This window comes from Cebus imitator, unplaced genomic scaffold (assembly GCF_001604975.1).
Source record: "Cebus imitator isolate Cc_AM_T3 unplaced genomic scaffold, Cebus_imitator-1.0 Scaffold295, whole genome shotgun sequence".
In the NCBI taxonomy this organism is placed as follows: domain Eukaryota; kingdom Metazoa; phylum Chordata; class Mammalia; order Primates; family Cebidae; genus Cebus; species Cebus imitator.
Window position 1 is genome coordinate 1391903 of NW_016107610.1, and position 14095 is coordinate 1405997.

At 44.1% G+C, this 14095-nt stretch overlaps 1 protein-coding gene across 2 annotated transcripts in view; it reads right to left on the reverse strand.

Moving 5' to 3' along the window:
* Nucleotides 1–6376, reverse strand: part of SH3GL3 (SH3 domain containing GRB2 like 3, endophilin A3) — a 146128-nt gene extending 139752 nt beyond the window's left edge. For both annotated transcript variants that reach the window (XM_017502253.2, XM_017502252.2), the window contains exon 1: nucleotides 5929–6376. Coding sequence is in view for 1 of the 2 variants with exons in the window: in XM_017502252.2 (XP_017357741.1) it covers nucleotides 5929–5973 (45 nt within the window). In the remaining variant the exon portion in view is untranslated. The remainder of the gene's footprint in view (nucleotides 1–5928) is intronic.
* Between the last annotated feature and the right edge of the window lie 7719 nt (nucleotides 6377–14095).

The following is a 14095-nucleotide window of genomic DNA, read 5'->3' on the forward strand; positions in this document are numbered from 1 at the left end:
GGAGAGGGAAGAGGAGGGGAGGGGAGGAGCCAAGAGGAGCGGGGGATGGGAGGGGAGCCATAATAACAGTGACAGAGTGAGAACTGGGGGAAAACAGCCACAGGAACTGATAAAAAAAGTTGAGAGAGTCATCACTCAAGTTAAACAAGAAGATACACCTTTTCAAGGAGAGAAGGAAGAAGAGCAGAAGGCAATGATGCATGACCTGCAAATTGTATGTCGTGAGATGTAGTAAAAAGCCGAACTCTTGAGATATGACTCTGAAAAGCTTTAAGAGCAAAACTCTACCTCAAGAAATGAAATTATCATTTCAAATGAAGAAGGCAGCACTTTCAATTTGAAATTAGGCAGAAACTGTAAAACATGAAAAAGCTGTAGTTCAGAAGAAGGCTGAAAATGTAAAGAAATCAATTTCAGAATTAAAATCAAATCCTCTTGCAAGTTTTTACTAGGAGTAGATCGACATTCTGAGAAAATCCTGTTTCTCTGGTCCTGCATCAGTGCATCCCTGACACCAAGGCTAAATTCTTAAATTGCCTTCCAATCCCAGCCAACCTGATTGTACACAAAACTCCCTTTACAAGACTCAACATTCATAAACTCTCCATGACTTTGCTTAGACCTGCCACCATTTTCTTAAACCCCAGTGTGATGGCTAATACTGAGTGTCAACTTGATTGGATTGAAGGAGGCAAAGTATTGTTTCTGGGTGTGACCACGAGGGTGTTGCTAAAGGAGATTAGCATTTGAACATTGGACTGGGAGAGGCAGACCCACCCTCAATCTGGGTGGGTACCATCTAATCAGCTGACAGAGCAACTAGAATAAAGCAGGCAGAAGAATGTGGAAAGACTGGACTGGCTGAGTCTTCCGGCCTTCATCTTTCTCCCATGCTGATATTTCCTGCCCTTGAACTTTGGACTCCAAGTTTGGACTCTTGGACTTACACCAGTGGTTTGCCAGGGGCTCTCGGGCCTTCAGCCACAGACTGAAGGCTGCACTGTTAGTTTCCCTACTTTTGAGGTTTGGGGACTCAGACTGGCTTCCTTGCTCCTCAGCTTGCAGACGGCCTATTGCGGGACTTCATCTTGTGATCGTGTGAGTCAATACTCCTGAATAAACTGCCTTTCATATATACATCTATCCTATTAGTCCCATCCCTCTAGAGAACACTGACTAATACACCCTTCTTTGTCTTACAGTGGAAATTATCCAGGAGAGAAGAAACAATAGGGCAGAGAAGAGACGCAACAGGAGCAAAGTCCCTGAGAAAATGAGATGGGATTGGAAGCACAGTGGAGTGACTAGCCAGGTGTGCCTGCCGCTGTTGCACTGGAGAAGCACTGAAGCAAAGCACTGCACATGAGCTCACAAGACCCTCCAGAACTTTGATATGTGGCCCAGAAGGAAGAAAGGTAAGGATGAGAAGATGTGACTCTGGTATCAGATTCACTAGGGAGGACTCAAGTCGTCCAGCCTGAAATAGCAGCAGCCTCTACCACTGACGGATGATTTGAACAGGCAAAGTATTTAGTAGTGTTATTGTTTGAGAAAGATGTAGCCAGGGACGGGGAAAAGACACCATTATCCACTGGATTCAGAAGTCAGAAGGAACAACACTTGGCTCAGGAAGGTCACTGGCTGCTGGTGCTATGTGTGGTAAAAACAGTGGGATGACCCTGGAAATTAGGAAGGAATTCCCATGGGGAAGGCATTTCAAAGAACTGGAATAGTTAGAACTAGAAACGCCTCCCTGATCTCATCCATAGTACTTCTCCCATACTATCCCCTCAGCTCAACACTTTCCCAGGTTTCTATTGGAAAGCAAAATCTAACTATCCACGTTTCACTGATAAAGATTCTCCAGAATATATTCATTGTTTAGCCAAACAGTGTGTCAGTTGTTTACTGACAGTTATCTTTTCTGGGTAAAGCATGCCAATAATAGCTTCCCCAAATACACATGAGATACCCCCATATACACTTAACTTTGGGAAATTAATTTACATTCAATTTGTTAATAAAGCTGAAAAATTTAACTAAAGCAGTAGGAAAAAACATTTCTGCCTTCAAATGCATTTTTAAATCAAATTCCAAGTGATATCGTGAGTCACATTCACTTTATAGAACAAAAAGTCACCAGTGGTAAGAAATGTTTGGATTATATTGTATCCTTAAGATATTTTTAAAAATCAAAATCAATTATTCATTTTAAACATCTATCTTCACATCCTGACTTTAAAAGAAAGAGATTTATCAATTAATTTATCAGTCTGTTTGGAAAGGAGCAAGAATGTTTTAGCTTTAATATATTTTCTGATGCATTTAAGAGAAAAAAATAAATCATTATGGATTTTGCAAAGTGCATTTTTATCTTTCTCTCTAATGAGATAGAGAAACAAGAGACATTCATTGCCTCCCTAGGGAATCTCATGATTTACAAAGAATATCCTTCTCTGAAGCATTTACCCATAAATGGCCAGCCTGTACAGCCAGTGATTACAGGAAATATATACAGGCCCCTCATGACCCCTTATCATTTTTCTGGCTAATGCATTAAAAGAGGAAGGGGGAAAAGTTGCAAAAAAGCACTGTGTTAGAGGCTCCCCTTCTTTCTGGCCTACAAGGAGTCCCCTTTAGCCTCTGGCATGTGTTGCTGGGTCACATGGCAGAGGTAAAAAGGCAAAAAGAAGTAAATTTAACATGGAGTCCACAAGTGTCATCAGTAGCGGTAGGCTTGGGAGAGGAGGAGAGAAGAGATGAAACTGGTCCCTGGACTTTTACAGGATGCAGAGCAAGGCCCCTGGAAGACAAGAAGGTCCAGAAATGGAAAGAACATGGCTATTAGTACATTCCAGGTCAGAGGACACACAGGTGTGGCCTGAACTTCCTTCTTCAACAATAAATGCTATCAAGAAAAATTACTGTGAAATAAGCATACAAATACACATCAGTGAGTGGTAACACAAATGTAATTATTGTAAGCTATATTTGTATTGGTTAGGCACCACATTTACAAGAAACCACAATGCGCTATCTATGCTATTTGTATTTACTTATAATAACTCAAGCTACGTCTCCACCAGAAGAGTAAACAGCTCTATCAAAAATCTTATCAAGAGAAAAAATATTTAACTATGCACTTGAAAAATTTGGGTTCTAGTCTCAAATGTTGAAGCTTAGAATTAATTAAATTTTGTTGTTAACTTATACTCTTTTAGCATATTTCTTCTTCCTCTTTCCTGTTGGTCTCCATGTGCTGCCAAAATGATGCATAATCCCCAGGGTTTACAGTTCTTCATTCTCTGTAAAGTAGGGTTTTTTTCCCCAGAGATAGGAAAGGTACCAGGAAAAAAGGAATAGTAGTTAATCAGTTTACAGTTAATTTTACCTCGCCTACTTTCAGAAAAATAATCTCAGTTTGCCATGGTCCTGGATCCCTTATCTGTAAAAGGTTCACTTTGTCATCTTTGTCTTACTCTGAAATGCTTAAATTTACTTAAGAATTTCAGCACTGAGGTGTATACACACACACACACCCTCAGACACAGAGACATAGGTGTATCACTTTATCGAGATATATTTCACATACCATACGATTCTCTCAAAGTGTACAATCCTGTGGTTTTAAGTATATTCACAGAGTTGTGCAACCATTGCCACAATTAATTTTATAACAGACCTTCTAAATTCTCTCAGTCACCATACAGATAGAAACCAAGGTCCAGATGGGTTAAGTTATGTTCCCAAGATTACAGAGCTGCTCAGTGGCTGCGCCAGATCTAGATCCCTGGGAATTATTTTAGCCATTGACACCATCTGGGGCTCCCTTCCCCGGCCCCAGGAAAGTTCTAGTGAATTAAAACCTGCTGTTAAAGTGTCGTCTGAGAAAAACATCTGGCATTTTTTATTATTGCGCCCCCTCATATTATATTAAACCGGTCTGATTTCTCCACCAAATTGTTGCACTGCAAGATTTCTTAGAAAGACTTCTAGAACCTATTAAAACATATCTACTGAGTACTTTCACCACAAAATATGGCTAGGAAGCCCAGAGAGAATCTGTGATGCCTTTCCTTCCAGATAAAGTTATAAATTATTTAAGCTCATGCAAAAAAAAAAAAAAAAAAAAAAAAAAACTAAATTAGACCTGCTCATTTCATTTTTAATGGACTGATTACAGGTAGTTAAACCAAACTACCCATCACTGGCAAAATATTTCTCCAATGCCAATAACTTCCAAGGATTTCAACCATTCATTATGATTACTGGTCAGAAACCAGCTTAAATCACCCAAGGGTTTACGTTTTTGGTTATCTCTGAGATTTGCTCCTATGAAGTCCATACCCAATATAGGAAACGTTTTCTAAAGGAGGCTCATTTCCTGCCAATGCTAAGGGACCCAGTGTAACAAGCACAGCCAGCGATTACTCTGGCACTGCCCTGCCCACAGCGGCGCTCGGCCTCCTGGCTGTACCATCTGAGAGCACTCCACAATACCTAGCTCGCAGAAGCACTTGCTGATTGCTCCTGCCTTTAAATGTCCCCCTTCCATGATGCTCTTCTCTCTCCTGTAATCTACGAGTTCTTTCTTTCCTGAGTTGTGCCACCCCAAAATTTCATCTATTCAATAAATATTTATTGAGTGGTCACTGCTCATCCAGTACTGGGCTAAATATTGTCCCTAAATGCGGATGCTCTCTAGAGTCGGTCTTTAACTCACTGTGCATTTTCTCACTTTTGTCTGCACATACATTTTAAAATTTCTGTTTAGGATGGAAATCACCAAAAATTTGTAGCTCCAGTACCGGCCTCATCCCCTGAGCTCCAGGTCAGGATATGCACCCCAACCCAGTGGACGTTGAATGAAATCTGTCTACCCTGGTTCTAGCAAAATTGGAGCTGGGGTTGGGGAGAGAGGTGGGAGAAGCAACAGATGCGGCGGTGCTGGTGGGGAGCAGGTTTTCCAACGTGAGCTCTGCCACAGCAGGAAGAGCCTGCAATATTGACGTTGAAAAACAAATTTGCGTGTCGTCAACACACACACGCGCACACACACACGCACATCAATTTCATGTCTCCCTGCCTGTTTTCCTCTTTCCTCTGCTCAGAACGCCCTTCCTCCTATCCTCCCTCACTCTCAACCATAATTCCTCCTCATACTTAATTCTCGAATGGTATGTCTCCTCCTCTGGGAAGCTCTCCCTGACGCCCGCACTGTGTTATTTGCCATCCTCGGTGCGTGGAGGTGTGTCTAGCACTGTTTGTTTACGTGTCTGTCTCCGTGTCTCCCCAGCAGGCTGTCAGCTCTTTGAGAACAGAAACGTGATGCACAGCCCCAGGCCGACACCGGGAAGCGGCGGGGAGGGGAAGGACCGCGGTAGAGAGCCCTAGCCCGGGAGTCGGGCACAGTCCAGCCGGGGCCATTTCGAGGCGCGCGCGGGGAGCTCCGCGGGGCCCAGCCAAGCGCCAAGTACACTTCATCTCTGGAGGCGCCGGTGGCCGGTGGAGGATGGGCCCCCCACGAGGCGCTCCCAACCAAAAGGCTGGGGACTCGAGGGAGGCCCTGCCGGCATCGTTCGCCCTGTGGGTCGTCCTCCCCACGCGCGTCGGGGCCTCCCCACGCCCACTCTGTCTCCGGCGCCCGAGTCCCCGCGGCCACCACCTCAGCCCTCAGCTCCGCAGAACCTCTCCGATTTACAGCGGCCCAGGGCAGAGCCGGGGGCTGGGGAATGGGAAGGAGGAGGCGCCAAGACGCCGAGGAGAGAGCAGGCGGCCCCTCACCCCACCCTCGCGCCCTCCTAGGCGGGAAGAAATTGAGCCCCGAGGGAGGCCCTTCAGGGAGCCCGAGTCCCAAAGGCCCGGGAGCCTGGGGGGGAGCAGCCTCCTCGTCCCCCTTCCTCCTTCCCTCCTCTGCGCAGTCCCTACCTGGCTGGCTTTGTGGAACTGCTTCTTCAGCCCGGCCACCGACATCGCGACTGCGGCCGGCCGGGGCCGGGTGGTCTCAGGGCTCTGCCGGGCCACGCGGCCGCGATGCGCTTGGGGAGCGGGAGCCCGGGCCGGTCCCCGTGCGGCTGGGCTCCGCCGGGCCCGCCTCCCACGGCCACGGCCACAGCCACAGCCGCTGTCACACTCGCACACACGCGCGCACGCCGATGGCAACACTGCGTTCCAGAGCCCCTGCGCAGCCCATTGGCCGAGCCGCGGCGATATGCAAATGAGGCCGCTGGGGCCGCCCACGCTGCATTGTTGCGTGGAGACCTGGGCGACTTGAGCCACGCAGAAGACCGGCCTGGGAAGCTGGGCGTGGGGATGTGCCGGGGGTCGGGGAGTACAGGCGCACAGCGCTTCTTGCTGGGCGCGGGACGGTATAGATCTGGCCCTGAGATTGTCCTGGGTACCTGGAGAGAGATCAGTTCTCTCTGTTTCTGGGTCTTGGTGCGAAACCGGCTTTGGTTCACAGGCAACATCGCCTCCCTCCGGCGCATTTTCGGTAGGTGTAAGTTCAAGAAAGGAATGCTCTGAAACGCGCCTAGGGAGAGAGAAATGCCACTGGATGGGGAACCTGTAGGAGGAGGAAGCGGTCTGTGGGTGGCGGGCTTTCTCCTCTCTCCACGCGGTGCAAACTGCTCAGATGATTTTGGTCTCCTGGGAGCCCTAGAGTTATGGAGCAATTTACTAATATATATGGTGCTAGCCTACTTGGTGCTCTGAGCCCTCTGTTAACTGCACTAAAAGCAACCGTCTCCAAGGGGCCATAAGCAGCTCCTTGCCTAGCCGGGGGAGTCCACCAAACCAGGGACCCAGCTCCCTCAGTAACCCCTGCCAGCGGTGTCATTTGCATGGGGTCCAGAGTTCTGCAGGCCCACAGCCAAGCCCAGCCAGGGACATGAAGCATTGTATTGACCTCGTGTCAGAGCTCTCCCCAAGAGGTACAGCATCTTCGCTGAATCTGGCTTCTGAAGGTCCTGAGGATTCCCAAGACCTAGAACAAACTTTTGGCAACGCTTCACACTGAAAACAAAAACATTTCCCAGCTTCAGTCTCTTTTGGGGCCCTTACCAGGTTCCATCTGGAGTGACCAGCAGTCCCTGTCTACCCTGGACACTTCGGGTGTATGCCTGTGCCCTGGTGTCCGCCTGCCATAACATTTCTCCAGGACAAAAGTCATGCAGTTCCTACCCTAGCCATTAGCTCCCAGCGCCCAGTCAGAGCTAGTTCTTACCCCGACTTCATCCTTTTGAGGACTGGGCAAGTAACTACACACCTCTCTGGGCCTTGGTTTCCTCACTTCCACTTGGATCATGCAGACTGGAATAAGCAATGTTCCTCCTCTGATACTGGGGGAAAACATGTTTGAACTTAGTGGCAATCCTGGGATAAGGGCAGCTAGTTGGAGGGCTAATGAGTATGACTTGGGTGAGTGCCGTGGGTTTGCCCAGCTGACACCAGCCACTGATAGATAACTAAAAGGGTGGTGACAGCTGGGTCAGAATGGCATAGCTAGATGACCTGTCCACACAACAGTCCAAATGCCTCTCAATAGTAGGCTCCACCGCAGCCCAACCACTATGTAAGGCAGAGAGCCAGCTGGGGTCCAGTATTGGCAGGTGTCTCTTGTCCTGGGCTATTCAGGGCTGCTCAGCTGCCTCTTTCTCCATGCTCCAGAGGGGTTTAAATAGCACAGGTTCTACGGTAACTCCCCCTAGACCAGTCTGGCTCTATGCCCTTTGGGAAGAGGGTGCTTTTTTAAAAAAAACAGCTTATTGGCATTTCCTCCACAATAGTTAGTACATTCAAGTTTCCCACTTCAGTTAATCTGGATAATTTATCTCCATTAATCAAGTATAGAACTGTAGATCATAATTTTTAAACTTCAGAATCTTTCATGTACGTTTTCTCCTCCATAAAAGTTTTTGTGACTTAATTTTTTCAGTGAATAGATTCGTTGGAGGTTTTCTGATTTTATTGATCTTTCAAATCAATTTTTATTGATCTTTCAAATCAACTGCAAATCTGATTTTTGAATGTATTCATCATTGCTATAGATTTTTCTCTCATTGATTTTTCTTTCTTTATTCTTACACATTCCTTCCTTAAGTTTTATTAAGAAGACTAGCGAGAGTTTGAGGGTTTGTTTTGTTTTGTTTTAGACTAACTGTCGCCCAAGCTGGAGTGCAGTAGCATGATCTCGGCTCACTGCAACCTCTGCCTCCTGGGTTCAAGCAATTCTCCTGCCTCAACCTCCAGAGTAGCTGGGATTACAGGCACACGCCACCACACCTGGCTAATTTTTTGTATTTTTAGTAGATATAGGGTTTCACCATGGTGGCCAAGCTGGTCTCGAACTCCTGACCTTGTGATCCGCCCACCTCGGCCTCCCAAAGTGCTGGGATTACAGGCATGAGCCACTGCACCCGGCCTGAGGGTTTTAATAATAGAAACTGACTCTAGCTAATGTAAGCTGGAAAATAATATATTGGAGAAGGATATAAGGCAGCCCAGAGATTCACAAGAGGGGTGTAGGGAACTAGGTGGAGGGGATGAGCAGGAATTAGGAACCTGAGCGCTGAGATCCACAGGGTATCCAGGAACAGCCTGATTGGGATATGCTGGCTCTGCCATTGAACACTGGCCGTGGCTGCCAGAATAAAGGCTGTCCTTTCAAGCAGTCACTCCAGCTGCAAAGTAGCAGGGGCAGCATCTGATTGGTGGATTCACTCCCTGGCAGATTTCCCTTCTATAGGAAAAAGCTTCAGAGGTTAGGCAGCCAAATAATATATATATATATATATATATATATATATGTATACACACACACATATATACACATATATATTATATATATATGTGTGTGTGTGTGTGTGTATACATATATCATATATGCATTCTTCAATATATATGTTAGAAAATATGTAATACATATTTTAAAATGTATATGATATATATTATATATCAGCAACAACAAATGCCCGCTAAAGTGTATTTGGGTCTCCTTAATCTCTTTAGTTGAATATGTCTTTTATTTATTTTTATAAAATTCTGAATTTTCCTACTAAGTATGGCTTTGGTTTCGTACCTTGTTTTCATGAATAATTTGGATCTTCTATTTTCTAAATAAAACTTGTCACCGGGCGCGGTGGCTCAAGCCTGTAATCCCAGCACTTTGGGAGGCCGAGGCGGGTGGATCACGAGGTCAAGAGATCGAGACCATCCTGGTCAACATGGTGAAACCCCATCTCTACTAAAAATACAAAAATTAGCTGGGCATGGTGGCACACGCCTGTAGTCCCAGCTACTCGGGAGGCTGAGGCAGGAGAATTGCTTGAACCCAGGAGACGGAGGTTGCGGTGAGCCGAGATCGCGCCATTGCACTCCAGCCTGGGTAACAAGAGCGAAACTCCGTCTCAAAAAAAAAAAAAAAAAAAAATTGTCACTACAGTTTTGAGTTCCTCTTTGATTCAAATGTTATTCAGGACAATTTTTAAAAAGCTTCTCTAAGCTAGGCGTGGTAGCTCACACCTGTAATCCCAGCACTTTAGGAAGCCAAGGCAGGTGGATCACCTGAGGTCAGGCGTTTGAGACATAGTTGAGCTATGTAGAATATACACTCTTGCTACAGATGAACTAGAAAACTGTACACTATAAACAGAAAATGCACATTATTTCAAACCTCTATGATGTGTGTATACAATGTAACATAATAGGCTATGTTTAAAAAAAAAAAAACCTTTCAAGACATGATATTTGACAATAGTACCACAAGTCTAGAATTTAATATAGAATAAATTTTTAAAAATCAAACCATCTAGAAAAGTTGTTTTGTTTTGTTTTGTTTCGTTTATTCTGAGACAGAGTCTCACTCTGTTGCCCAGGCTGAAGTGTAGTGGCATGATTTCAGCTCACCGAAACCTCTGCCTCCTTGGTTCAAGTGATTCTCCTGCCTCAACCTCCCAAATAGCTAGGATAACAGGTGCACGCCACCATGCCGGCTAATTTTTGTATTTTTAGTAGAGACAGGGTTTCACCGTGTTGCCCAGGCTGGTCTCAAACTCCTGAACTCAGGCAATCTGCTCACCTCAGCCTCCCAAGTGCTAAGATTACAGGAGTAAGTCATCACATCTGGCCTATGCTCTTTTTCTTGTGGCCCTTGACTCTCATCTCCTTTCTCTTCTCTGGTCCACAGAGTGCTATGCTAGTATGCATTGATATTTATCTGTGTTATGCTTAGGCCAGCTTTTGAATCTAATGAGTATTTGCATTCCTTGTATGTGGCTCTGTAGTGAGTGACTCACATCTATCTGGGGGGCAGGGTCAGGGGGGTAGAAGAATTCTGGGTAGGGGTTAAAAGTGGAGGAAGCATGCTTGTTTATGTTCAAAATATCCCATCATATATCTCACAAATCAAATCTGAGCACATTCAAATGCTATGTGTTCCAATACTTTTCAACTTAATTGGTCAAAGATAGAGAGGTACTACTGTATTCTTCTCTACAGTCTCTTGCCACCATTGCGATCACGTCTTTTGCATCTTGTATTTGGGACTTTTGCTTTAAATATTTCAGTGCTATGGTGTTCTGCTTCTGGATGTTTATGATTGTCATCTCTTCCTTGTTTATTTTTTATCTGTAGAAAATAACATATTTTGTTCTACCTACAGCTTTTTGATTTCTATTTTACTTTGCCACAAACCCATATTTGTATCCTTACCATTTGGGTATATGTGCTTCTTATGTCTTCATTGGTGCTTTATTTTTGGCCCTTCATTTTGTTGTACATACATGCTCTTATAAACAGAATAAAATTTTATTTTCTTTCTGAACCAAAATGTGTCTTTGCCTTTTCCTAGAGAGATTTAAGCATTTATATTTATTACAAAAAGAAAAATATTGTCATTGTATAGTATGTTATTATTTTTCTTCTACATAGTTCTTTTGTTTGTTTGTTTGTTTTTTGATACAGGGTCTTGCTCTGTCACCTAGGCTCTGGAGTGGAGTGCAATGGTACAATCATGGCTCACTGCAGCCTCAACATGGGCTCACATGATCCTCCTGTCTCTCCCTCCCAAGTAGCTGGGACTACAGGCACATGCCACCACACCCAGCTAATTTTTTGTACAATGGGGTCTCACTCTGTTGCTCAAGCTAGTCTCAAACTCCTGGGGCTCAAGTAATCCTCCTGCCTTGGCCTCCCAAAATGTTGGGATTATAGGCATAAGCCATCGTACCCAGCCATAGTTCTTTCTTCTATCATTATTATCTATCTATTACTCCAATTTTCTTTGCTTTTTCTTCCCCTTTGCTTTTAGAAATTATTCACATAATTTTTACTCAATGAGTGATTACCATTGACCCAAAATATATTTGAATTTATATTCTCTATCAGCATCAATAATTAAACACTTTATGGAAGCCACGGCATGACTAGAATGAGCCATGGTCAGGGCACATACACTAGGGCCACCTCATCACCTCCTTCAACTCAGACTACCTCCTGCTCCCTAAGAAAAACCTCAGGCAGAGACCAGAATGGGCCCAGTTCCTTTTGTCTGAAACAGCAAATGAACCAGTTTGAAACTAGGGTGCAGGGTGTTGGTTTTAAGACATGGGGGCAAAGATAGAGTGAAGACAATTTAAAAAGAAGTTTTGAAATAAAAGAATTGTGAAATTGTTTTAAATTCAAAATATTTTCATAAGTATATATTTTCTATTATACAACAACATTTAAAGAAAATTTAGAAACTATCAAAAAGAAAAACTACCTTTGGAATCACATTTGAAATAATCACTCTTAATATTTTGCTATATTTTTCTTATATTCTTTCTTTGCAAAATTTAAGCATAACAATGTCATGACTATGTGTACTGTATTTTCTTCTTTATTCTCTTAGTTAACTGAGCATTTTCTATATTTTCTGGTCTTTTCACACAACATTTTCATGACAACTTAAACCAATGTAGAGAATTATATTTGATCAATTTATATTAATACACATTTAAAAGTTCCCATCCCCCATATTTTTCATGATTTCAATAATGCTGCATTAAACATCATTTTCCATTAAGGTTGTCTTTCTGTATTTAGGAATGGACTTTCCTTAGGATGGACTCCACTTTGAGATGTAAAATTACTGCATCAAAGGATTTGAACAATTCGAAATACAAATTATATATATATACACATATATAAAATGCAGTCTTCATTGCTCCCATGATACACAGTCATTAGAGAAGCATCTTGTTTAAAAAAAGGGGTGGGGTGAGGAGGAGAAAGGAGGCAAAGAAACATGGATATGAGATCTGTGTCTTCCATTTGCCTTGAATTGAATTTAATGTCATTAAAAAACTCGTTGGCCAGGCACAGAGACTCACACCTGTAATCCCAGCATTTTGGGAAGTCAATGCAGGAGGATCACTTGAGGCCAGGAGTTGGAGACCAGTCTGGGCAACATGGCGAAACCCTGTCTCTACCAAAACTACAAAAAATTAGCCGGGAGTGGTGGTGCACACCTGTAGTCCCAGCTACTTGGAGGCTGAGGTGGGAGAATCGCTTGGACCTGGGAGGCAGAGGATGCAGTGAGCCAAGATTTCACCACTGCACTCCAGCCTGGGCGACAGAGTGAGACCCTGTCTCACAAACAAAACCTCATCTTCCTGAAGCCTATTACAAGCTCCAGGTTGCAGCACTGGCAGCCCTTGGAGAGCCAAGTTCAAATACTGATGCCTTCAATTAACCCTAAAATGTCAGCTTAACAATGACCTCTCTATTTCTAGCTTTCTCTGTCTCTTTTTTCTCTGGGAAAAAAAAAAAAAAATCCCAGACTTTCTTCTCAGGAGGCCTCCTGGGTTACTTGTGCATGAAAGGGTGAGGCTTTGCCCCACTAATCACATAGCAATCGTGCAGTGTGCTAAGTATTTAGATAAACCAGATGTAGAAGCACTATTTCTCTGGGTTGAATTCCCTCACATACCTGGCTACAGCAGAAACCTGAAAACACAGATATTGTTTTTGCTTTCCTTGTAACTTCATAGGTGTTTTTCTTTTTTTTTTTCCCACATCTGGGAAAGATATGTGCCCATCAATGAGGTAACAGCCGACATGATGAATCCCAGATGTTGAACACGGCAATTTGCCTTGAACTCACAAGATCACAACTGGGAGCAAATGTATAGATTTTCTTGCTCATTGTTTTACATGAATCTGAGGGAAAATCAACTAACAGGAAAAGGCCAGAAAGACTTTTCATTTTAAAATGTAGAGGAAATTTTTGAAGTATTTTTATTTGTTTAAAAATGAAGATGGGGCCAGGCGCACTGGCTCACACCTGTAATCTTAGCACTTTGGGAGGCCAAGGTGGGCTAAGCACTTGAGGCCAGGAGTTTGAGACCACCTTGGCCAACATAGCAAAACCCTGTCTCTACTAAAAATACAATTAGTTGAGCATGGTGACAGTTGCCTGTAATCCTAGCTTGTTGGGAGGCTGAGGCAGGAGTATCGCTTGAACCTGGGAGGCAGAGATTGCAGTGAGCCGAGATCGCACCACTGCACCCCAGCCTGGGTGACAGAGCGAGACTGTGTCTCAAAAAAAAGAAAATGAGGTAAAGGGCAACATCTCGATAGCAAAGGCAAAAAGGAACTAATACATATCATACTTATCTACAATGCTTGACTCTGCTATTCCAGAGCCTAAAAAGGAATGGGCCATGCTGTAATTCCAATTAGCTTTTGTTAATTACATAGATTCCATTTTACATTTCCATATTTTACCCCGGAGGATTTATTTTTCGCTTCTAATAAAGAGATGCATAAAGTCTGTGTTAGGGATGAGCAATCAGCCGAGTGACGCAGATGGCTTTCATAAACCTCTGCTGCCACCTTGTGGTGGTGCCGAGAAGCGACAGAGGTAAGCCTTTCTGAACCATGAGCATATTAAGACAGTGGGTTGGGCCGGGCGCGGTGGCTCAAGCCTGTAATCCCAGCACTGTGGGAGGCTGAGGCGGGTGGATCACGAGGTCAAGAGATCGAGACCATCCTGGTCAACATGGTGAAACCCCGTCTCTACTAAAAATACAAAAAATTAGCTGAGCATGGTGGC